The sequence below is a fragment of the Mustela putorius genome, unplaced genomic scaffold (assembly GCF_011764305.1).
Source record: "Mustela putorius furo isolate JIRA1106 unplaced genomic scaffold, ASM1176430v1.1 tig00000698_pilon_pilon_pilon, whole genome shotgun sequence".
Taxonomy (NCBI): Eukaryota; Metazoa; Chordata; class Mammalia; order Carnivora; family Mustelidae; genus Mustela; species Mustela putorius.
The window spans coordinates 6,455,568-6,481,598 of record NW_025421449.1 but is presented as its reverse complement, the minus strand read 5'-3'; the positions used below and the strand labels follow the sequence as shown (position 1 = coordinate 6,481,598).

The following is a 26,031-nucleotide window of genomic DNA, read 5'->3' as shown; positions in this document are numbered from 1 at the left end:
CTCCAAATCCTCAGATACGGTCTCCGAGAATCTTTTCCACCAAGCACTTACCTCGTCTTTCTCCTATTACCTTCATCGACCGAGATCCAGAAAGAAAGAGGAAACAGGGCCAATAATGTGTGATTGTATTATTTATAAATTTCATGCACATGTGAAAGATAGGAATAGGGCTAAATTCATCATATTTGCTCCTACTTTTCAGAATTATTCACATCTGTATGATTCCGTAATTGTTTCTTCTATAAAGTTATTGGAGTAATTTTGCTCCGTATATCCCCAATCAATTCCCCCTCTCAAGGGCACAGTTGAAAAGTGATATTTGAAAACGGCCTCTGATAGATTGCATGGTTAGTCAGCAGCAGAGACAAACAACCTAATCCAGCACAAATTAGTTCAGCTGCCAGCAATAGTTTTATACAAAGATGTAAATTATGTTGTCAAAATCGGTCGCTTTCTAGCTTGCTGCTCCGCTAACAAGAAACCACTTTGGCTGATAAAGATGAACACTAAGCTTCCCTCTCTTACAAATTTGCAAATCTGCCATTTCAGCATTCTGTTAGCCACAAACAAACAGCCAGCTATAATTGCTTCTTTTCTTCCACGGTGGTATTTTTCCCCCTCGGGTTGTTCCTTCCAGGCTGCGCTTGAGAACAACAACAACAAAGCCTAAAAGCACCAGGACAACAAACAGCAGCGACCCTCAGACAGGAACTGAGGGAAGAGAGGGCTCCGCGCGCACCCACCCCCTCTCAACGCATCACCTCCTTCCCCACGGAGCCACCAGCCTGGCCAGGTCACCCATGGCCTCACTGTGTGCAGACCCTGCCAGTGTCACTCCCCAGTACTGCTATCTGAAGGACTGCGAGGGCAGGGAAAATTCTTGTGTTAAACGCAAATGGAAATATTCTTATGGCTTTGAACAAGGATTGCCTTTGACAGAAGCCCATCCATTCTTTATTTTACAAGCTCCCGTCGCGGGGAACGGAGGGGAGCAGAGCATCCTTTCAAGGGGCCTAAGTGGAAAGCTCCACCAGGCTGCCTGTGCTCAATTGGAATCAGATAGATCTTCGGCTGGACTGAAAATAATAATGCATTATAACAGTAATTATATCCAGCATAAGTCAAATAAATAAATTATAAATTACAATTACCCTTTAAAGTTGCTAGTCTCACTGTTTGCTTTACAATTAACTGCAGGTGCTTCCGCATGCTTTATTAGGGTCCCAAAGTTATATATTTGAAAGAATGGTACAGATGATTCCTGTTTATTTGTTAAATTAAAGCATTGTTGGTAAAATTACGGCTTAATTAATATTATGGGTACTGTATAACAAAATAGTTTACCTTGTACATAATTTATTTCCACATGCATATCTCAGCCCAGACCCATTACAGCTCTAAGGCAGCTAAAATAAAATATTCCTCCTTTGCTGGCATTTTTCTAAATAGCAGTTCACTAAATCAATATTATTCACTTGGTATTTTTAAAAGCAGTGTATCTTAATAATTACACAGCATTAGAGTAGGCAATAATTTTACTTGCTAAGCATATTAAATTTAGCAAACCATCAGTCAAATAGTTTGTTCTTTCTCAGAATGGGTAAGCAGTGAGTGAGTTTGGAATCATGTTCTTTTGGTATAAATGTCACATAGAATTTAAGAATGCATCTGTGACTCCCTAAGCCAGGCCAGTACTATATATCTTTATTAGTTTCAGTGGTCAGTGCAGTGACCAGTTGTTTATTCTCATTACTCAAGACAAGGTGAGCCACTCTGTGGTGCCTGCAATCAGGGCTAAAAACCTATGACTTTGCAAAAAGTAAAAACTGTAGACAAGACAACTTGCACCATGGCCTGCATGCCTGCTTATAACTGGGAGCTTGGGGTAAGGAAAGAAGATAATGAAACCCAACACACACCATTTTGGGTGCAGAAGCATTTGATGTGTCTTGGCCCTCTTATCTTTGAGATCTCTTGCATCTTTTCATTGTTCTTGATTCGTTATAAAACATCATTAATTTCATGTCTGTCTTGTCTGTGTTCACGTCTGCATTTGTTCTTTCCCAAGCTCACACAGAACACTTTGTGAACCTTCTCTCTTCCCATGCCATCACCCCTGAAGAAAACAAATCCCCCTTAAAAAATCAAACCCCATTCCCTCTCACACACACACACACACACAGAGCTTTCTTCAGAAAATCAATTCATTCACTAAACAAAACCAAAGCAGGCAAATTTTGCCTGAGCTATAGGCAATTGCTAGCACCATCAAGTCAACATTTGATTGATGCAGGGGCCCCTGGCTTATGTGTTTTAGGTAAATGGCCAAAACCACTTTATAATCATGGAGCAGAGAAGCAGAGAGAGAGGTGGAGATCAGCAACCAGTGCCAGGAAATGGCCTCTCCATCTGCAAAGAAGAACAGGAGCCCATACCTTCTTCACCTTCCTCATTCCCTCTCTTTCTATTCAGCGGCAACCTAGACTTTGCCTTCCAGGGGGCTCAGCAGAGGCTGCATCAGAATCAGGCACCTGCAGAAGCTCAGAGAAGCCTCTCTCTGACTGCTATGGCCAAAGTTCTCTCTCTCAATCTCTCTCTCTCTCTCTCTCACACACACACACGTGCCCCCAGGGAGCACACTGGACATTAGTTCTTTATGCAGCTTCCTCTGCGGGGGCAGCAATCCACTTCCACCACTGGGAGAGGGCAGTTCTCTGCATGTTTCCTCCATGATTGCCACGGTACTTACCCCCAACAGGCAGAGTAGTGAATCCAGGAGCAAAGAATGGGCACCATCTTGAGAGAACAGGGACAGATACAGGAGAGGAGGGACAAGTCATTCAGTCCAACCTACCACCAGAAAGTTTCTGAATGTCCACTGTGGGCTGAACAGTGCATTCTGGAGAAGGAAGTGTAAGATGGGACAGACACATATGAAGAAGGAAAACCATCAAGGAAGGTTATAGTTCAAAACAGCAAAAGAAACACCACGATGTCATATGGATATGCCAAATAAATGTCCACCCAGCAGGTCTGACAGGAGTGACTCATGGTCACTGAATGGGGTCCTTAAGGAGGCAACCACAAAGGGGTGTGATTAAAAGTCAGTCTTTAAAAGTAATTTTAAAAAAGCAATTCAATGTTTATAGCAGCAATATCCATAATAGTCAAACTATGGAAAGAACCTAGATGTTCATCAACAGATGAATGGATCAAGAAGATGTGGGAAATACACACACACACACACACACACACACACACACACAATGGAATATTATGCAGCCAACAAAAGAAATGAAATCTTGCCATTTGCAACGACGTGGATGGAAGTAGAGGGTATCCTGCTTAGCGAAATAAGTCAATCGGAGAAAGACAACTATCATATGATCTCCGTGATATGAGGAAGTGGAGATGCAATGTGGGGGGCTTGGGGGGTAGAAAAAAGAATAAATGAAACAAGATGGGATCAGGAAGGAGACAAACCATAAAAGACTCCTAATGTCACAAAACAAACAGGGTGGCTGGGGGGAGGCGTGTAGGGAGAGGGTAGCGGAGTTATGGACATTGGGGAGGGTTATGTGCTATGGTGAGTGCTGTGATGTGCGTAAACCTGGCGATTCACAGACCTGTACCCCTGGGGCTAATAATACATTATATATTTATTAAAAATTTTTTTTAATTTAAAAAAAAAGCAATTCAAAATTTGAGTAAAGGGAAGAGAAGTGCACTTAAGGTAAGCAAGACTTTGGGCACCTAAGAGTAGAAAAGGGGGTTGCAAGGCACCAAAGGTCAAGAAGCACTTTGCCCACCCAGGACCAAACACAGGCTCCGTGAAAGCAGACGAACCTGCATTACTACTGTCGTAGGCCAACCCCCAGCCAAAATCCATGGCAGGAAAAAAGAAAAAAAAAAAAAATCAGCAACTCCTTAACTTGAGATCCATTTACAACTGGGTTTTTTTTTTTTTAAAGATTTTATTTATTTATTTGACAGAGAGAGATCACAAGTAGGCAGAGAGACAGGCAGAGAGAGAGAGAGGAGGAAGCAGGCTCCCTGCTGAGCAGAGAGCCCGATGCGGGACTCGATCCCAGGTCCCTGAGATCATGACCTGAGCCGAAGGCAGCGGCTTAACCCACTGAGCCACCCAGGCACCCCTACAACTGGGTTTTTAAAGCTGATATTTTTATGTGAGATATTCTGCCTATACAAAGAACCTTAGGGCACCTGAGTGGATCAGTGAGTTAAGGCTCTGCCTGTGACTCAGATCATGATCTCAGGGTCCTGGGATTGAGCCCCCATCAGGCTCTCTGCTCATTGGGGATCCTGCTTCCTCCTCTCTCTCTCTCTGCCTGCCTACTTGTGATCTCTCTTTCTTGCTCTGTCAAATAAATAAATAAAATCCTTTTTAAAAAATCTTAAGAGCAAGTGAGTTTCGTTTTTACATTTAAGCAAGAATTGTATAGCAAACAGGTACAGCTCATTCAGTATTTTCCTTCCCTGATACATACAGTCAGAACTGAGGGGCACCTGGGTGGCACAGTCCATTAAGCGTTAGACTCTGGGTTTCGGCTCAGGTCCTGATCTCAGGGTGGTGGGATTGAGCCCCACATCAGACTCTGAGCTCAGCACAGAGTCTGCACTAGATTATCTCTTCCTCTTCCTCTGCCCCTCCCACTCATTCTCCTTCTTTCTCTCTCAAAAAAAATCTTTAAAGAAAAAATATATAACATTTTTTAAAAATGAAAAACTGAGGTTGAACAAAAGAATGACTGGCCTCTCCGATTAAAACATCAACAGTCTGTGAACTGTGAACATCTGTGAACACACAATTCCTTCAAAGGGGCAGGCAACATGCACTCTTGGCTTCTGCACCCCTAGAGGGCCTATTCCCAGTGCGTTGGTCCAGCACCCTCAAACCTGCTACAGTGGGAAGCAGACCCTGCACCCACGATGAACACAGATAACATGACACAGCGGGGGCGGGGGGGGGAGCGGTGCTGACGTTATTAGAACCAAACCAGAACAAAATGAAGAGTAGAGAAGGAAAAATATAAAAGGAGTGAATGAGCTCTGCTGGGCATCGGAACATAACGCTGCTACACGCACAGAGCAAGACACTGGCCCTCAAATTGGGCAACTTGCGTACATGGGCCACACAGCTGTCACATTTGCAGAGACCTGGGCAAACCCAGATCTACCTAACGTGAGCCCCAGCAGAGGCTGCCTTTCCTGGCTTTTACCTCAGGGAGAGTTGCCCTCTGACAGGGAGCTGGTGCACACGGTCATCTTCAGGAGGAGGAGACTGGGACACCCAATGAAGAAAAGGAAAAATAGGGGACACCTGGGTGGCTCAGTGGGTTAAGCCGCTGCCTTCAGCTCAGGTCATGATCTCAGGATCCTAAGATCAAGCCCCACATCAGGCTCTCTGCTCAGCAGGAAGCCTGCTTCCCTCTCTCTCTCTGCCTGCCTCTCTGTCTGCTTGTGATCTCTCACTCTCTGTCAAATAAATAAATAAAATCTTTAAAAAAAAAAAAAAAAGAAAGAAAGAAAGAAAGGAAAGGAAAGGAAAAATAAAGGTGAAAAGATGAGGGAGAAATAAAAATTGGGAGAGAAACACATTGACATATATATTTTTCTCTCTGTCCCAGCTAAAGAATAGGAATATCTTCGGGGCTTTGTTCATACCCCACCATAGGGCGCACATCCCATAACACGGCGATGAACTACCCCAGTTGGTACAGATGAACACCAGCAGCAAGCATACGAACCCCAGTCAGCCCCAAACCATGGACGTTTCCCTGATACCTCAAGTAGCTTCCCTCCGAATGCACGCCATGACACACACACAGTGCGCTGCATGAACAGGACAAGAGGATGGGAGACAGATACACAGACAGACCGATCATATGGTACCAGTGACCACATACAGATGGCAGCTTATGGTGGAGAGAGGGGGAAGAAAGGGGAGATGTGGAGAGAATCGATCTTGCAATTTCTTCTATCATTTCACAGTGTTATTTCATAATGAATAGCATGTTCATAAGTCAAAAATGACTTGCAAAGGAAAGAAAAGGCCAACTTAGAGTCAAGACAGACTCAAGAAAAGTTAAATAATAATACAGCAGGTGAAAGGCATTTTAAGAGAGTTAACACATGAGTGGCCTCAAGGCAGCCCATGATTAATTCCCAAAGAATATCCCAGAGGCAAGAACAGTGTGTTGCTCTTCACAAAGCTCCTCCAGAGTCACCATCTCCTCTGACCTTCCTAGGAGATGGGGGAAGATGCTTCCTCTGGATGTTCTTGTCTTCTAGCAAAGATGGACGCCCAGTGAAGTGCACTTGCCCAAGGTCACAGTCTTTGGTCTGGTAACCTTCTCTCGCAGGGGAGCCCAAGGTTCAGACAGAGACACAAAGTGGCATGAGGGTTTGTGGAGCCAACAGGAGATGGCATGTGGCTTCAAGAACTGTGCACCACGGAGGACAAGGGAATCCATGTGGTGACTCAGGGAGATGGAACAGAGTGATGGAAGCTGGGAAAGAACAAGACACGCTTGTGAGGCAGCAGGACTGGCTTGGCTGAAGCAGAGGGTATAGACAAAGGAGTAGGAGAAACAAGTCCAGAAAAAAGAGACAGAGTAAGGTAGAGAATGCGAAGCTCGGGAAGACAGCATTTGGTTCTCTCAGCCAGTGGGAGCCAGTGAATGGGACACGGATAAGAAAACTTGCATGATAATAGCGGTGTCCTGGAGGGAAGAAATTACTTAATTAGAGGGTAGATATAATGCCACCACTTACCATAGAAGGAGATACTCAAACACACTGAACTGGCCAAATTTTCCTGGTAAGAGGAAGACACAAGCTGCCAACTTGCTCTGAGATCAGGTACTCTTAACCAATCATCTGTTAACTAATCCAGGCTCACTCGTTCTACTTACGGGTTATGACAGGGAGAACCAGGACAGCCTTCCCCACGTGCCCATATGCTGCCACACGGGCCTTCCTGGACTACTCCACGCTGCACGGTTCATCCAGAACTGTCCAAGATCAGGATCTTACCTGAATGCTTCTCAATACTGGAATGCACATGCTTCGGAGAGGACACCACTCCTCTGATAAAATGACCCAAGCCAAGGCTCTAATGGCTGTCGAAGCCAGGAGTGTGTCTTCCACACATACGTACTTCTCACGGGCACTCTCAGTGCCTTAACCCAGCCATTGCTGGATGCTGGGGCAGGCCTGGGTCATCCCCACTCCCACTCTCACTGTCTGTTCAGTAGATCCCAGATAGGGCCCAAGTATCTGCATTTTTTCAATGACCAGGGGACTCTGATGCTCTGACACAGGTGAAACCACTGAAACCCCAGAGAACAGAAGTACACTCTGGAAGAGCAGACACCCTGGCAGAGAAAACAAGCAGGTATACTCTAGTCTTTCTAGAGGTCTTCAAATGAAATGAAATGTAAGAGGGGCGCTTCAGAGTCCCAGCACCATGTCCCAGACATTCAGGTTTCCTCAATGTCTAAAATCATGCTGTAAGGTTATCAGATTCTTATATATACAGCTATCTTCATGAATAGCCCATTAAATCAGAAATTGAAATCAGACACAACCACACTAAAATTAACTTTGCTCTATTCATCAGAGAAGAATTAAACACAGTAAAAATGCTGAAGAATATGTTTAAACTTTTAAGATAATCTGTGTGTATGTGTACACACACAAGCACACACACACTCACACACAATGCGTGAATTATTTAATTCATAGACCCTGATCATCACGCCTGGAGGGTCACAACTTCCAGTCATCTGAGTACCATACTATAATTTTAGCCCTACCTCTACAATAGATATTACAGACTGTAGTTCTTCTTCTAATTGACTCATTTTTTTCTGCTAATTCAGAAACTAAAATATGAATGTTATAATATAGTCATAAATAGATAGCCAATATTATTTAACATAAATACAAGTCCATTGTAATCATAAATACTTACTGAAATTTTAGAAGTCCATTCCATGAACCACCTAAAATTATCTCCTACCACCCACGATCCAACACTTTGAGAAACACCAATCTAGAACCAACCATCTCATTTGACAGAAAGAAGAACTGGCATTCAGAGATCAAGTAATCTAACTGAAGTTAGAAAGCTCCTACGTAGAAAAAGCATAACCCTTTTCTCCCCATCCCTAACTCGTTTTTCCTATACTATGAATATTCAACTAATGCATTGGTAGCAAATCACTGCCATATTTTCATTAGAATAAGTACCTGAAGTACTTCTATTCAGCAATATTTAAGGTTCATAGTTCAAACATTTTAGGAAGTAACTAATGGGTCTTCTTTAAAAAAAAATCTGTCATACAAATTTTTCATTAATTCTTAGGCTTCCCCTTGTACCAATAATTTGCTACTTTTACAGCACATTCCATAAAATCAGACTTAAAATCTCACTTGTGTGCTCTTTGAGGTTGGCCCTCATGTTTTAAAAAATGCTATGCATATTTTTAAAGATACTAGTATATGAAGCAGACATCATGTCTAGGACTCAGTTACAATTTGCCATAGAGAAGCAGAATGCCAATATCTTTGGCCAGGCCTCTCCCCTCAAGCTTCAGTCTTTAGCTTGCAAAGATGAAGAAAAGGACAATAGCCACCCCCATCAACCGCTAAGATTCACCCAAGTGGACTGGGTCACATCCACTGACCATAAGCCATGGCTGCTCTTGAAGAATGTGCTACCCCCAAGACAGAGTCAAGGTTGGTAAGCACCTGACCACACCTCCCCAAGCAGCGGCCTCCCCCTCCCAGCCACCCAGCATAGATTCTCTGCTATAGGCACATTTTCGCTAGCATTCTGTATCCTGGGGTGATAAACATAGCTCATAATTCAAGAAAAAAAAGGAAGAAAAAAGAAAACCCCACAAATGTCCACAGAACCCCCTTGTGTATTAAAGAGTGCATCATGAGTAACATAGCTATTCCTCAGTGAAAACATCCCAATTCTGCATCCCATGCTATGTTTTCAGATAAATGAAAACAACACAGGCACCGAAGAAGCACTGAGAGTTGGGGCTGAGGTCCCCACCACCACCACCCACCACCACTGACTTCTAGGGACAGAAGAGGCAGCTGCATTGGGGTAGGAGTGGCGGTGAGGAGGAAGATAGGAGAGGAGGGACATTCTAGGAGACAGAATGAGGAAGGAGAAAAAAAGTACTAGGGTTTCTTTCTTCCCTTTCCTTCCCCCTGGTCTGTGGCATGAAAAAACAATGGCTTCTCTGAGGCACAGCGCAGACAAGGCAGCTCTGAAAACTAATGGCCGTGATTAATGACAATGGGCTGGAGGAGAGTAGGGACACAGCCGCCACATACATCATGCCTTCCCGTCAGTCTCTGCTCCTCCCTGCCCCTCTTTCCCCTACCCGCAAGACATTATAAAAACGTCTTATCTGCTCCGGACGCCTATTTTAAAGCTGAAATCGAAGCTATCCCCCCACCCCGAAGAAAAACAAAGAGCAAGCAAGAACGGCCAAAAACGAATGGCACTAGAGGGGGTAAGAGAGGAAAGAGCGAGAGAGAAAGCGAGAGGGAGAGAGACAAAGAGGGGATAGGGTGAACAAGAAAACGGCATGTAAAATAACTCTAAGATATTCCAGGGGAAAATGTGCAGGCTGTAATCATTCAAGATTTCAGCAACTTGACTCCTCACATGCTGAAGCCACATTTTCAAGGTCTTATCTGCCATATGGTTCCCTGTTTGGATGATTTATTAGGTGTAGAAAGCACACTGATAAATTTTACTGCATTTCCCTGAATAGGCAACCTATGGTGTCAATAACAAAGCTCAGGCGACTTTAATGAAAACTGCAAGCACCAAAGGGTAACCATTTATTTATGAGTCGCTATAGTATTACTAGGACAAAATTTATCTTCCCTTCTCACGCACTCTGTAGAAACCAAATCTGGTCAAAGTAACAGAGATCACATCCATATGTCAGTGGTTTGCTAACATCTCTCCTGCAAGAAACACTGGCGGTTGCTCCGGAGAAATTGTTTGGGGCTTTCAAGTGACCCATTTTGCATAGGAAGTCTTCTCTTTAGGCGAAAACAAGGTGAAACCTGAAGAACTCTGCCAACACTATAGCCTTAGCCATCGCACTTAAAGGCAACTGTGGAACCTTCTTATTTTTCTTGACCCAGAAAATGAGACAGCTGCCCCAGGGGTAGGGAGGGGAAAAGAGAGGGTGGTGTACAGATGAGGAACAGAGAGATTTAGAGATAGAGTCCAATCCCCACATATTCTAAATTTCCCAGTCCATATAACATCATGCCCCTCTCTCCACTCTGGGTCTTAGGACACCAGTCATGACATAAGTCAACATCTGCATTCTTCACTCATTGCATGGTTCCCTGTCCCTCACTGCCCCCAAATGCCTCTGCTCTTGGCTAGTGGCTATCTGCAAGTCTGATGTATGTGTTATTTTTGTAACAGAGGAACAATCCAACTTTTTAAAACTCTGAAGGCAGCAGAAACGAATGACCAAATTCAGAAGGGAAAAAAAATTACAGAGGAAGGGAGGAGGAAAGCCAGATAGCGTTCCCTTGATGTTCAATCCTGAGCCACAGTTAACGGCTGCAACAAAATATTTGGCCAGATTTTCAAGTCTACAGTTTTCCCCGCTTGGGGAACATGGCTGTCCTGAGTGAAGACAGCCTTGCCCAGGAATGTCAAAAGAAGGAAGTGTGGAGAAGCAGTCCAACCCCAACAGCGTAGGATTGCGGGATGCTCTTAGTGCCGCAAACCAATGAAGGCAAAGTGGAAAGTCCAAGCCAAGGCTCTGACCTGAGCAAATCCCAGTCTCCACTTCTTTTGAACCGAAGCTAACGCTCTGAAAAATTCCTCCACTAGGTGATTTCACCCGGGTTTGTTTCTTCTCATACTTTTTTAATCTTACGCAGCTCTTTCCTTGTTCTGCGTCCATACACCCCCCAATACATCCACAGTGAGAGGGCATGAAAATTCCTTCTTATTTCTCAACCATGCTAAGGCCCCTCTTGACACCCACCACTTCAAAACAACAACAAAACAACAACATACATAAATAATCCAACTCTCTGTACATCGCAACAAAAATAATCAACATTTTAGAGAGAATCTTCTTCGCATCACACAGAATAAACAATCAGAAGTCTTCTTAATCAGTTCAATTACTGCCATCTCTGCTTTTAAAATCTCCTCAGTAAAATGGCATCAATTAAAGTTTAATGCCTTATAAAATATCATCCGAGTATTACAGCAGAATTAGGAGGAAATAGGTGCTGCTTGGGCTCTGGCCATATTTTTAGAGTTTCTCAACCAGAGAGATTTACAAGAATATCCATTATTGCCTAGATTGCTTTCAATTCAGCCACTGCTTTATTAAAAGAGGTAGGGGCAAGGGCCCAGCACGGTTCAGAGCACACTCAACCAGCTGCTTTTTCAGTTTGTGAAATATTTCCACTAGTTTTCAGAGGCATCATCATTAGTGACACCTTCCACTTACTTTTCTACACATTTCTCCTCTTAATTTTTAACCCCCTGAGGATTTTCAAAGGAAATATGATTGACTTAAGTCATTTGCACTTCGCTCATGCATGCTGCCTTCAGAGCACATCTGAACAAACTGTTTTTTCCTAGAAGCTCCATCAACCTTCTCTGGTGGCCTCTGAAAGCCTTTTGATTCTTAGCAAGCCCATTCTGAGCAGAAAGAACAAACTTAAACTTTAAACTGGAATGTGGGAATAAGAAAACGGGACTGGAAGAATAGAAATGGGTAACAGAGAAGGAACCCTGCCAGGGGCTTCAGGGCAAAAGAAAATATCATCTCCTTTTGAAGGCCTGATGGAAGAGTTGTTCAGGCTGTTGACTGCACAATCATGTTTGGCCACAGAGAAAGGCGGGGACTAAAATCTGTACTGTGCTCCACTTGCCAAGTTCAGGTTCGGGCCAAGGTCTGCATCTACCCAAGGAAAGGGGGTGCCTTTTTCTAATTCCCCCAAAGACACCATATGGGCTAGCTGATAAAAGTCATGTTAAAAAAAAAAAAAAGGAGTAAATGCACAGCAAAGAAGCCATAACAAAATGAAAGACAATCTACCAAATGGGAGAAGATATTTGAAAACGATAACATCGGTAAGGAGTTGACAGCCAAAATGTATTTCAAAAACTTATACAACACCAAAAAATTTTCAATTAAAAAAATAGACAAGGAACCTCAATAGACATTTTCCCAAAGACGACATACAGATGGCCAAGAGACGTATGGAAAGATGTTCAACGTCACTAATCAGGGAAATGCAAATCAAAACCACAAGCTATTACCTCACACCAGTTAGAACTGCTAGTATCAAAAAGACAAGAAATAACAAACCTTGGCGGGGGGATGTGGAGAAAAGGAAATCGTTGTGCTCTGTCAGTGAGAATATAAATTGGTGCAACCATTCTGGCAAAGTGTATGCAGTTTCCTCACAAAATTACAAAGACAGCTACCATATAACCCAGTAATTCCACTACTGGATATTTACCCAAAGAAAATGAAAACACCAATTCGGAAAAATACACACACCCCTATTTTTATTGAATCATTATTTACAATAGCCAAGATATGGAAGCAACCCAAGTATCTATCCACAGATGAATGGATAAAGATGTGGTGTATATACATGCCATGGAATATTAGCCACAAAAATGAATGAAATCCTGCCCTTCATGACAATATGGATGGTCCTAGAAGGTCTTACACTAAGTGAAGTAAGTCCAAGAAAGAAAAATACCATAGGATTTTACTTATATGTGGAATTTTAAAAACAAATGAATAAAAACTAAAAACACAGACTCTTAAACGCAGAGAACTGGTGATTGCCTGAGAGGAGGCAGGTGAAGAGATGAGCAGAGCAAGTCCGGGGGGATGAAGAGACCTAGATTCCCAGTTAGAAGACAAATAAGTCATAGAGATGAATGTACAGCATAAGGGATATAGTCAATAATATTTTCATAATGTATGGTGACAGGTAGTGACTATACTTTTCATGGTGAGTACTGAGTAATGTATAGAATTCAATCACATTTATGCACATGAAACTAACATCATAGGTCAACTCTACTTCAATAATTAAAAAAACAAAAACAAAAACAAAAAACAGAATAAGACCCTAGCCACAAATGACTAAATACTGTATGATTCCACTTACATGAGATGCCTAGAGTAGTCAAATTCAGAGACAGAAAGCAGGACAGGGCTTGCCTGGTGCTGGGAGGCAGGGGAACAGGGAGGTGTTACTTAGCAAGCACAGAGTTTCAGTTTGGGAAGGTGAGAAAGTTCTGGAAATGGACAGTAATAATGGTTGTACAACATTGTGAACGTACTTAGTGCCACAGAACTGGACACTTAAAACAGTGAAAATGGCCAATTTTATGTCATGTTTATCTTATCACGATAAAACAAAAAACAAAAGGAAACAAAGAAAACCCAAGTCTACCACTGCCCGGATCAAGATTCTGCTCTCAGACAGGCTTTCCGCAAGCCTGGTGCGTTGGTCCCACAACCGAGAGGGCTGTGCTCACTGCCACAAACACCCATCCACAAGCAATCTGTTCAAAACGACCACTCCTAATGCCCCTCTTCAGCCCCCAAAGGACACCAAGGAGCCGGGCTTCTCTGGAAGGGTCCTTGCCTCCACTATGCCAGAGCCTTCTCGCCCCGCCCTGCCTGCATCCCTTCAATCGGCTGCAGCCTGTGCTAGCTGCCTCCCCACCCCAGCCTCACCCCGCCCTGAACCCTGCAAGAACAGAGGCGTGCTTTCTCCCAAGTCCACTTCCCAACCTCCCCACCCCAGACACAGAACAGTTCATTATGTTACACACTTTAAGTTTCCACCAGTACGAGGCCAACTCAGGAAGAAGAAAAGTTCACGACTCCTATAATTTGGAATTTGTGGTAAAATTTAGCCTAAGCTGGGCCAAAGAGAGGGTTTGCTGTGAAAATTCACTATGTAAACAAGACTTGAGGGGAAAATATTCAAGCAAAGAAAGGAAATCATTCTTAAAGGCTTTAGTTCAATAATATGGTTTATGGAAAATTTATTGCCAATTATAAATACATTAAAGAAAACCTACTGGGTCAGGACTAGGAACCTTGGTCCTGCCTCTGCCATGCAAGCATGGGCCAGTCTTTAAATGCCTTGTCACAGTCATGGTCTCTTCATCCATACAGATGGATGGAGAACTTCCAAGGTCATTCTGGGCACCATCAGACTAAGAAAGTCACATACTATATCTTCTGCATTTACATATGAGCAGGAGAGAACTCACATGGAGCAACAAGGTCTGCTCTGGGTAGAAACAATTTGTCAGTTATTTTTAAAATACTTTCTATATTTAAAAGTGGTAAGGCTGGAACTACATAATGGTGACGATGACGATGGCACAACATTGTGAATGTATTAAATGCCACTCCATCACATGCCTTGAAATGGTTAAAATGGCAAATGTGTATTTTGCCACAATTTTTAAAGAGATAAAGCCGTATTTATTTTAAAAGGCTAAGTATGTTCACCAGTTCCTAACCTGTAACTCAGTCCAGTTCTTCCAAATTAGCAGGACTTTGCAGTACTAGAAATATACTACCCGTTCCAACTTGATGGGCTTTTAAGGCAGGCCTGAGATCTCCTGGATATGCCATGCTTGGGCCAAGAACCAGAGACTGGGCATTCTTTCTGGCCAACAAAGTATAATGTCCTCACCTTCCACCAACTAGTGAGGACACATCCCTGCCTACCAGTGACTTCCTTGGTAGAGAAGATGACTATTGAAACTGTTCCCACGGGAAAGCCACTGGGAATGGGCACATTGGTGCCCAGCTCCACTTATTGCTTACACCATGTGCTTCCCAATTACAGAACTCATCAACATCATCAGCATCAACAGTCAGGTCTTCCTACCTGGCTCACGGTGGGGCTCATTCCAATGCACCACATGTGTGTATGATGCTTGAGGCTATGTCAAAGCTTCTTATCCCAGTTTGGCAACTTTTTAAGCAAATGAAATATTTCCATGAACTTGACAATCGAGAATTTTCTTGCAAAGGATAAAGGATAAAGAATTCTCCTAAGACATCATATTTGCTTCTTTCAGAGTTGAGTACTGGGATCAGAGACTGACAACTAAGAAGATATTTATTGGTTTTTTTTAAGTTATTTTTAAATTTATTTAAAACTGGAGTTGTATTTCCCCAAAACTGGAGCTTTAAGTCTCATTTAATTGCCTTTGACAAGAATCAGAGTCCTTGACACTTCACTCGTGAACAACCCTATAAATGAAGGGAGAGAGGAGGTGCTAGGATTCTAATAAAGCCCATTTTCAAGCAGTGGTCATTTACTCAGGCCTCCCCAGGGCTCAAGGGTATCAGTGGTTCTGGATCTATAGCATAGATGTATCTGCAAATGACATAACCTCTTCTCATGGCCTTTGAATAAGTCTACTTTGTGGAGTAAATAATGAACTATCTCCAGCAATTCAAGTCTATGAGTGTTTCTTTGGAACTTCCTCTTACCAGTACCTTGGGCTTTTTCCCTTGATTCTGACTCCACCTACCAGCATGGAGAGGGCTGACTCCAAGCCACTAGCATGATCTCAGCTGATGATTAGCAGGAGAGCAGCCCTGTTCTGCCAGGTGCTCTACAAAATTGACTGTGGCCTGTGAGCAAATGAGGGCAGGCTAAGGAGAAAATGCAAGAGGGGAGTCTCTTTGAGGGGACAGCACTGAGCAAAGGGAAGGGTCACTGCATTCAGACAAACAGCTGCTGGTATTAAAGGTCTCTGAAGACCAAGGTTTAGAATGTGGCCCTTGACCAAGAAGGCAAAGCCAGGCGTCCTTTGGAATAATCAATCAAAAGAAAGAACTCGACTCTGGTATGAAGTGCAAATATGATCTACCTCATTAGCTTTGTCCTCAAAGGACCAGGTTCCCCACTTCACAGTTACTGGTACCCACTATCCCAGCTCCTAAATCAAGAAGCTTCCAATCTGCTATTCACAGATGAAAAACAAATTTAGGTCTTGTCAGCTCCTGGCTTTTTAACCCCTCCAGGCAACCTCTCTGTGTTTGAGTGACCACTAGAAGAAACCAGAGAGTTGGTTAAAAGCAGAAATTCCTGGGCTCCTCCAAAACCCACTGAATTAGAATCTCCTGGCGTGGCCTGTGAATTTACATTTTTAAAAAAGCTCCTTGGATGGTTCCCATGCATCTAATCTCCAGGCCAGCATGTAGGAATGAATCACTCGGGCTTTTCACCTGCTTTCTCATGAAGACTAAACACCAGTACTGTCATTAACAGAACCTAAGCACAGCCGGAATTGTACCATTAAAACAAAAAGGTGTTCACCCGTACTACTTCAGTGGCTGTTTAGAGATGACTTAATATGAAGAAAAAGAAGGCTAGAGATCCAGCAAGATAGTATTTTAAAAACGAAAACAGAAGGTACAAGGAACAAACTAGAGCATCACAAAATTATCACTTGCATCAAGAGAAAAATGTATTTCAATATAAAGACATTCTAAGAAATAGAGTTATGTAAGATGACTTCCCATCTGTATTAGCTTTGATACATAATTAAGACAAAAAAATCTCCTGAGGGAAAAAATATCATGTAGGTCAGTTTTGTTCATTCAAATCTAACAGATGGGAAATCAGCAGATATCTTAACAGGTGTTTATGTTCCTGTGTCATATATCAGGCAGGCCATTGTCCCTAACGTTAGAACGATCTATAGAAACAGTTAAAATTCTTAAGAGGAAAGTTTTGAAATGTCTTCATCACTTTGAAGGTAGACATTTCTGTGAAATTTTCCAATATTGAGTCAAATATTTTTAACTAGTCATTAAAAAGTGCCCTGAAGAATCTCTACTGTAGACTTTGATATCTTATTGAAATTACTGTATAAATTTGGAAGCTACAAAATCAATTTTCCATAAAATGTAATTTGGGCTTCACTAATCCAAACTGGCCTTCTTCCTAATTAGGTTGAATTCATGGGGTTTTAGTGTAAAGCCCTGCCAAATCAAATATAAATAACTTGGAACTTTGTGCTATTTTGGATTATCATACCATCCCTTCCTTCCATTAGCGGGGATGACCAGAGGTTGCTAATACAATAAATATTTAATGGATGGCAACACTGTCCCTTGGCCCCAGAAAGAGATGCAGACATAAACATCCCTTTCAGATCTATTTGTAACCCCACTTTCTGCCCTCGCTCTTGCTCATGGCTAATACTCAATTTTCCCAGTACAAAGAGAAACGCCAATTGACTCACTCAATCCAAAGGTAAACAGAAAGGAAGAAGAAAGGAAAGAGAAAAACATTGCTGCGGCTTTGGGAGAAGCAGCAGCTGTGCCAGAGACCAGCACCTTCTCCAAACGTCCCCACAGTCCCTGTACCAGGGGAAATCCAAAGCAACAGTGGTAATCCACTGGTGGGGCACAGAGGGTCTGAACTACTATGAGCTAACAGGGAGAACCAAAGAAGACTGGGCTGGGCCCCTTCTTAACAAGAAGCTAGGAGTCAGTGAAAAAATGGAACTTCACATCTAAAAACAGCTATTTTTTTTTTCCTTTTCTGATTTTAAAACTTTCACTGCACCTTTGTTTTAAAGGCACTTCAGGAGTTCTGACATTTCTTTTTCCACTTCTGAATCAATGGAGAGGAAATTAAACCACACGGCAAGAAGGTTGACGTCACCTCCTCACACACTTAGCCCAGACGAACGCATGCATGAACACACAGACGTGTGGCCTCAGTTTTGTTCCGTTTGAGAGAGGGGGTCACCAGCGCTGAAGCCTTCCTATCTCCCGGTTAGAACAGTCAGGTCACTGGGAAGAGACCAGTTAATTCCCATGACAGCCACCACCACCGTCCTCCTTCAACTCATCATAGAACCTCCACACAGAAGCCAGAGAGATTCAGGTTTCTGTCCCAGCTTCGCCTCCTCTCGTGCCACCTTAAACAGGTTAACTTAGTTCTGTGACTCAGTTTCTTCATCTTTAAAATGTTGCTAGTTTATGTTCATCCCAGTCATGACTATCCCATCGTCAACATTCTGGCAGAGGAAACTATGATGTGTCCACAAAGGATGCCTTGGAATAAGGTCTTGGCTGTCATTCTCAATGCAGATCCAAATGTCCCAACAGCAGCTTCTCCTTTCCTCAACCTCCCAACTGCTGGGGAAGAAACTGTTTCAGTATCTCATGGCATAAAAACCTTCTGGGTGCTGTTCTGCTTGGCGCAAACATGGAAAACTTTGGAACATATCTACAGGGTGGGGCACACTGCCTTCTACCTCTGACCGCCAACCAGCCTCAGGAACGCCATCAGGAATAAAGGACTCTGTAAAGAAAACACTCATACCGAAGCTCAGGGAAATGACGATCAGGACTGAGACGATCAGGACTGAAGTCTCCTCCTACTCAGTTTCAGGACTTTTCCACTACACACTATTCACACGTGTCAAATGTTCAGCATCTCCTGTTTGTTTTTGTTGCTGCTAGAAATAGGGACCCAAGTTGACACTAAAGAAGCTGTCCTCAGTGAGTCTCTCTTTCACTCTTCAGTATCCCGAATCTCTGTAAATAACACCTCTCATTTCAGTGCCCCAGGACTCATTTCCAAGGATAAACTTCAGGATAAACTTCAAGAAGGCAGTCGTAATAACTGGGAGATGGCAGAGAGTTAATGATCAAGATGGACACTGACAGAGAACTTGAGTGTCTGGGTCTTCATGGGTCTGAAAAGCAGTTGTCACCTCACACTCACACTCCCAGAATTTCAAATCTTTCACTGTATTTCACCCCAAGGAAGCTCAGCATTTCTACTGAAACAGATAATCTTTATTATTTCTTAACTCTCTGAGATTCTCAAATTAAACACAAATCCTTTCTAAGAAACAAAATTTGTCTGGACCTCTTCTTCCTGGCATTGGGCTTGATCTTATAAAATACAAATAAGAGCCAAAAAAAAAAAAAAGAAAAAAGAATGGTTACCTGATTGAATTTTAAGATTGAAAGGCACACTGTAGGTCACAATCCAACTGCTCATTCTTACGGGTATGAAACTGGGAATGAGGAAAGTCAAATGACTTCCTTGTCGTTACACCGTATGGGTAAAGAGTAGAACCTGAGTCTCCTGGCTTGAAATTCATTGTTTCTCTATTACATGTCATTGCTTAGAATTCCAACAATTCATGGCCAGATTTCTAATAGCCCAGTGACAGGCATCAAGATCCTTGGCTATCCTCACCAATTTGGTGGCAGTGACACGATATTTACACACATGAGACAGTAATTTTACAATTTAAAACAAAATTATACCTAACTTTCTTTTAAAAAGTTTGATCAGCATATTAGTGACCTGAATTGCTTCCTTGCTCGGGCATGATTCTCTAAGTGGGCTGCGAGGAACTTAATCTAAGGGGCTTCATCTGGGTTTCTCAAGGACAATGTTGAGGACATTCCATAAATCTCTGAAACAAAAGGTAAAATTTTATGTTAATATACATTTTCTGGGACAAATGACCATAGTTTTCATCAGTCTCAAGTAGTTCACCTTATGACATTAGGAAGCACTGTCCTGAGGCAATTATTTCCTCTTTCCAAAGTCACAATGCCTCATGCCTCTTATGAATTTTACAGTATCTCCAGCTCACCTTCATTCTCCTGAAAGTGCTTTATGTGGGATTAGAATTAACTCAGCTTGTTTGGAGTTTTTTAAAAACACTCAGACCCTTGATACATCTGGGTAGCTCAGGCAGTTAAGTGTCCAACTCTTTGATTTCAGCTCCGGTCATGATCTGAGGGTCCTGAGATCAAGCCCCATGTCAGGCTCCTCCCTGGGTGTGGAGCCTGCTTAAGATTATCTCCCTCTGTCCCTTCTCCCCTTTATGCACACGCACATATTCATTTCCTTAAAAAAAAAAAAAAAATAGGCATGCTCCTGGAAAAAAGACACAATATTTCAACCCTCCAACATTCTTTACATGTCACAAAGAGAATTAATTCAATAAACATTTAAAAAAAAGAAAAGCCACTCAGACCCTTACCATAAATCTGCAAGTCCTGGCTCGTAATTACTGGCTAAGTGTCTTGGTGGTTCTGAATACTGCCATTAACCAGAGTGAACAGCATTCTACTAAAACTACATTCTTAATGATGAAACAGACCCTACACTTGACTCAATTTAAAAGAGAAGCTCCTAAGTGAAATTTTCATGATTTTCCTTCTTTACTTGAAATCTAGTTTATGAAATACTGACTTTTAAAAAACTTTAAGGTCAGTCTGACTGTATCTAGAATGGTAAGATCCTGAAATATATAAGCCATTGCTATTAAGCACCAAGATATAAGGGTCTTCTTTAGTAGAAAGCTGGGTTACTGTATATTTGAAACCTAACTATCCATCATAAACACCTTCAATACATTTGAAATAGCAGGGTGGACAGATTCTCTCACATTGAGGGTCATTTATGAAGCGATCAAAGGCTGTAGTGGGAAAAAGAAGTATGAAGAGGGACAGGGCTTTATAGAATGAATAACTTTTCTCATTCTCAATATTTCTTAGATTCTTTTACAACAAATTGCTTGGCTCTTGAGAACAGACTCATAAAAGAGGTGAAATATATTTTTCTATCCTGAATCTGAACTTTTATTTAATAGATAAAGTTGTAATGACCCTTTCCAAATAATAGGAGCCAACACTGCAAGAAATTTCCATTGTTTCGAAGACACAAATTACCCTGCACATCTATGTCTATCAACTGAATAAGGAAGGAAAACACATGAAAGTCATTTGAAAGACAACATCTCCTAGGAGTTACGCTTGGAAAAGTCCAGTAATCCCCCTACCTAGATAAATAGAGATTTCCAAATGACTAGGCGGATGAAGGTCGGAACAGGGCCAAGCACTTGAATGTTATAAAAGAGACTCCATATTAGACTTTGGAGAATGAATCCAACACGCAGGTCCTCTATCGCTGGCCAGCCTCTCCGCGACACAGCCCTACCTTGAGTGGAGAAGAACCAAAACAAAACAGTATCTTCAAGCAATTTACACACAATTCAAATGGAATTTCTCCAAGCTCAGAAAATTTCAAGTTTATTCAGTCCATATGCTATCCCAGATTTTCATCCCTTCTAACAAATTCAACTTAGAGACAAGCAGCCATTTCTTAGTCACTCAGGATCAAAATCCCTCTTCCAGTAACCACAAATAATTAGTGACAGTAACTGTGCATCATTTGGAATGTTTGGGGATTCTTTTTTTCCCCCCCTTCTAATAAGAAACTCACTGGATGCGGTTTCAGAAGTGTCTCGGGAGCCCTAATCAACTCTTCTTCCATGAGCAGCAAACACATGGCATGTGATTTGACGTAGCACTGCATTCCTTAAACCAGGATTTAAGGAAACTGACGATAGTTCCATAGGGTGATGATCAATCACACAAGATGGCATTCTAGAAAAGACATCATGCAGAGCATTTGTCTCGTGGAAAAAAAAATAATCTTTCCCAGTAGAGTACCTTACTTTCACTACACAAGTCAAAATTCACACCTCCACAGTGAAGATGCCGCAGCATATTCTAGGTAGAGAGAGCCTACATCAAATCCTACTTTTGCCAAGTGACCTGTACAAGTTAATCTGAAACACAATCTCATCATTTAGAAACTGATAATGAGGATAATAGCAACACCTCACTCGTAGGGCTGTTGAAATGATTAAATGAGCTCAGGCAGGTAAATCACTGAACACAGCATTCAGAGTATGATAAGCATTCAATAAATGTGAAGTAGACCTGTACCCCTGGGGATAAAAATATATGTTTATAAAAAATTAAATTAAAAATGTGAAGTTAGCTGTTGTTAGCACTACATTTTTAAGTACCAAAGTCAAGGAATTGAGGGCAAGTCCTTAATGTTTCCTTCCTTGATTCTGTCTGTCTGTTCTTGTGCACCAAAGTTTTTATTTTTGTCTTTGTTGCCAACACAAGAAAAGCGCACGCACGCACGCGTGCGCACACACACACACACACAAAACAAAACAGAACCAAACCAAACCAAACCCCACCTCTTTCTTTTGGGTGAGGGAAGTACTAGAACCACACAGAACATTTTAAGAATGTCTAAAAGTTACTGAACAAGTGCATCGTTCTCAACGCTTTCATTCTCTCCTCACATCTTCCGTCCTGGTTCCCAAGGGGTCAAATTAACTTACAAGGGAATCAGCGTTCCTGTTCCCCAACTTGAAGCACAGGAGTCAGAATTCCCAGGCCGGGAGATGTCCCTTTGAGCAGCTCGGAGGCATCTCAAACCACCAGGCAAGAAAGAGCAGCCATTCATGGAACAAATAAGTGATTTGCATTTCCAAGGATGTGGGGAAACATATTAGTTATAATTAGCAAACACGCAGAGTCCCCGTGACAGCTTCACTTTACAAACCCTTGAATGTTTGACAAGAAAAGGTCATGTTTTGTAAAATCCTCAAAAGGTCATTCAATAACAAATCACATGAATGAAATCGCAAGGGTTCAGGGAGGTTAACAGAAACACCACAGGCAGTAAAGTGCGTTTTCAAGGTAAACAAGGAAAGGGAAAGTGGCCTTGCCTCCGCTCTGGAAGGGGAGAAAGAGAAGCAATCTCTAATTTACCAAACACTGTAATTTCGAGACATTTTCTCTGTGCTTGGTGGTTTAACGCTGAATGTTATTTCTCGTGTTCGGCACACTTGGAGGATTAGCAGATAACAGCCCAGCAACATTTCAACGGTTCTTCAAAAGGTCTAGGCTGACCTCAGCCAGGGCTTGCTTTTATATGTTTTAGTTAATAAATGTCCCAAGCGGACAGAACTGAAAGAGGTGGCCGCCTGTGCGGCAGGCACACACACCCACGCGAGGTCCCCGTGCACCACCACCAACCCAGCAGCCCCCAAATCTGGAAACTTTCGCCCCAGAAGCCTTTTCTTCTGGCACTTTGACCTGTTCATGACCTCTCCCTTCCCAGGTCTATTTTCTTCTTCAACAAGAGCCAGCCCCACATCTCTCACAGTCAGGAGTAACAAAGGCTTGTTTATATAGGGTAATTTAGCTACAGGATCAGCAGGGGGGAGAGGAGGCCTGCGCATCTGATCCACTGGTGGAAGGCACAATACAGATGCGGGGGCCCACCGTTTAAGGGGGGTGCTTTGTCAGGGCAAGACCAATGGGCTGGCTGCTTTCCAGATAGTTGAGCCAAGGCATAGGGAGAAAGGAGCTTCTCTAGGCTGCCTCAGACATAGGTACACCCTTGACATAATGGGGGAGGGAGCATTCACGTTAAGAATGCTGTGGAAAGAGCCCAAGGCCAAGTGGACGGGTAGCACAGACCCCGGATTCCCTAGAAAAAGGTCACCTATCAAAGCCCTTGGAAGAGAGACCGCACCTTCAGGAAGAGCCACGGGACATGGGATTGGCAGACCTAGTACCTGATGTGTTCTGTGATCTTGAGCAGATTTCTCTGACCCTCCTGGGTCTCCCTTTTTGCATTTGTAAAACAGGTCAGTGCTCATGCTCATTTCCACACGTAATGTATGAATGAAACCAAGTGAGGAGGACCAGCAAAAGCCATGTGTGACTCTATACCAGCAAGGACTTGATGCCCAAGTCCCAATTCTTATTCCTCACTGCTTCCCACGTCCCACCCCACAGACCCTTCGGGGACCTGCTCTGCCTCATATCCCAGAAACGTGTGGGGTTTTTTCGACCTACCCTTTAACTTAAATTTCTGTAAGATTTACAGATTTCTTAAATTTCTGTAAGACAGCCCTTTTACGAAGATGGCGCCGAAAGCTAAGAAGAAAGCCCCTGCCCCTCCCAAAGCCGAAGCCAAAGCAAAGGCTTTGAAAGCCAAGAAAGCGGTGCTGAAAGGCATCCACAGTCACAAAAAAAAGAAGATCCGCACATCACCTACGTTCCGACGACCCAAGACTCTGCGTCTCCGAAGGCAACCCAAATACCCTCGAAAGAGCGCCCCCAGGAGAAACAAGCTTGACCACTATGCCATCATCAAGTTCCCCCTGACTACTGAGTCAGCCATGAAGAAAATAGAAGACAACAACACGCTTGTGTTCATTGTGGATGTCAAGGCCAACAAGCACCAGATCAAACAGGCTGTGAAGAAGCTCTATGACATTGATGTAGCCAAGGTCAACACCTTAATCAGGCCTGATGGAGAGAAGAAGGCATACGTTCGGCTGGCCCCTGACTATGATGCTTTGGATGTTGCCAACAAAATTGGGATCATCTAAACTGAGTCCAGCTGGCTAAATCTAAATACAGTTTTTTCATGATAAAAAAAAAAAAAAAAAAATTTCTGTAAGACAACACAGTTCCTCGGTCATGCGAGCCACACTCCAAGGGTTCAAGAGCTCCCCGGGACCAGAGGCTACCACAGTGGGCGTGCAGGGGCACCAAGACTCCCATCCCTGCAGGACATGCTATGGGGTAGTGCGGCCTCCAAGCTTGCCCCTACCACCAACCACCCTGCCCTCTCCATGGACGGAAGACCATCTTCCAGATATGGCCCTGATGGATGGCTGGAGCACGCACCTTTCATCTTTACAGTTCCCTGCCGACCACAGAGCCCCACCAGTTTGGGGACAGTTTGATCAGAATGACGGTCAGAAACAGGACACCTCACTTTGTCTTTCTTGCCAACTATTTTAGCTTATTTGCCACGAGTACAGGGTATAATTAATATCACACAGGAGCCAGCATTGTCATTTTTCAAATCATTTCCCTGGAAATGTTCTACACCTCTTAATGGCCCTGCTAATGCTGTAGCTGTCATGTTTTGGACAGCTGCACTTTTACAAGACAAACTCTGCAGCGCCAGGAGCCTCTCTGCAGACTTTTTAGCTCAGAGGCTCAGAGGCCGTGAATGCCAGCCGGTAATGGCTCGATGGAAATCTTTGATTAATTTTTTTTTTTTTACCTCTTGGTACTGACTGCTTCTCAAGTGTCACCTTCCCAGCTTCCGTCCCCAGCCACTTCACCCCTTCCTGCCTTCTGCCCTGGTCCCCCACCCCTACACCTCCTCTCTTCTATGCCACCTGATGGACAGGGAACTGGTGAAATAGGGCCAAAGTCCTACAACTGAAGAAAGCCAGGACATTCCACCAGAGGTGCAAAAGTTTAAACATCTGGATGAAAACCAGGCCTCCATGCTAAAGGCCACACACTGAAAAAGCAGGGACCTTCATGCCTAATTTTTAGAAATGTGCTTCTTCTTCCCCGGGAACGTAAGAGAAATGTTCGAAGGTCTCTATGTCCTGGGCACGTATGGAAAGGACAGGGAGGGCATGGGGCCGTGAAAGCAGGATTGCATTTGAAGTGTCCCAAGAGCCATGCATAGGACAACCGAGGACAATCTGAGCCACACCAAGGATTGACTAAGGGGCATGGAATGAAGATGATTTTAAACAAGACAGAAAAATTCACCATATTGTTTTAGGTAGTCATGGCGTTTTGCAGCTGCTCTTTATCAGTGAAAACTTTTTTTTTTTTTCTTTAAATCATCAGTCTCGAATAAAGGATCTTCTGAGTTCGGTCCAACCACGTCCAGGGAGCCCTCTCGGCTGAGGCCTTCTGTCTTAAAGGGAGCTGAAGCCAGATCCATCTTAAAAGGAAGCTGAAGCCATGCTAGGGACGCAGCTCTCTTTTTTAGGCTAAACAGCGGCGTCGACTCACTGCTCCTTTAATACCGTGTTTATTAGTGATTCGCAGCCCACGGAGAGACGAGCTCACCACTTCCTTTCACGCTGCGTCTGCAAAATGCTACAGAAAGTTGGACTCATCAGTGAAGCAGCGGGTCCCTTGGTTGAAACCAGCCAGGCCAGAAAAGTGACATGAACAGGATGCTGCAAAACATGCACAATTCGAAAATACACACGGTATTCTCTTCTGCATG

At 43.1% G+C, this 26,031-nt stretch overlaps 2 protein-coding genes across 3 annotated transcripts in view; one reads left to right on the top strand and one right to left on the bottom strand.

Annotated features, from left to right (window-relative positions):
- LRMDA (leucine rich melanocyte differentiation associated) overlaps positions 1–26,031 on the bottom strand; it is a 1,048,937-nt gene that overhangs the window by 869,559 nt on the left and 153,347 nt on the right. The gene's annotated exons all lie outside the window — the stretch shown is intronic.
- Positions 23,895–24,370, top strand: LOC106007114 (60S ribosomal protein L23a). The gene has a single exon (XM_045083586.1). The coding sequence runs from the start codon at positions 23,900–23,902 to the stop codon at positions 24,368–24,370; it is 471 nt and encodes a 156-aa protein (XP_044939521.1). The 5' UTR covers positions 23,895–23,899.

What these genes read in the sequence shown, in the direction of transcription:
- LOC106007114 (XM_045083586.1), top strand. Translation starts at nt 23,900, where the DNA reads ATGGCGCCGAAAGCTAAGAAGAAAGCCCCTGCCCCTCCCAAAGCCGAA.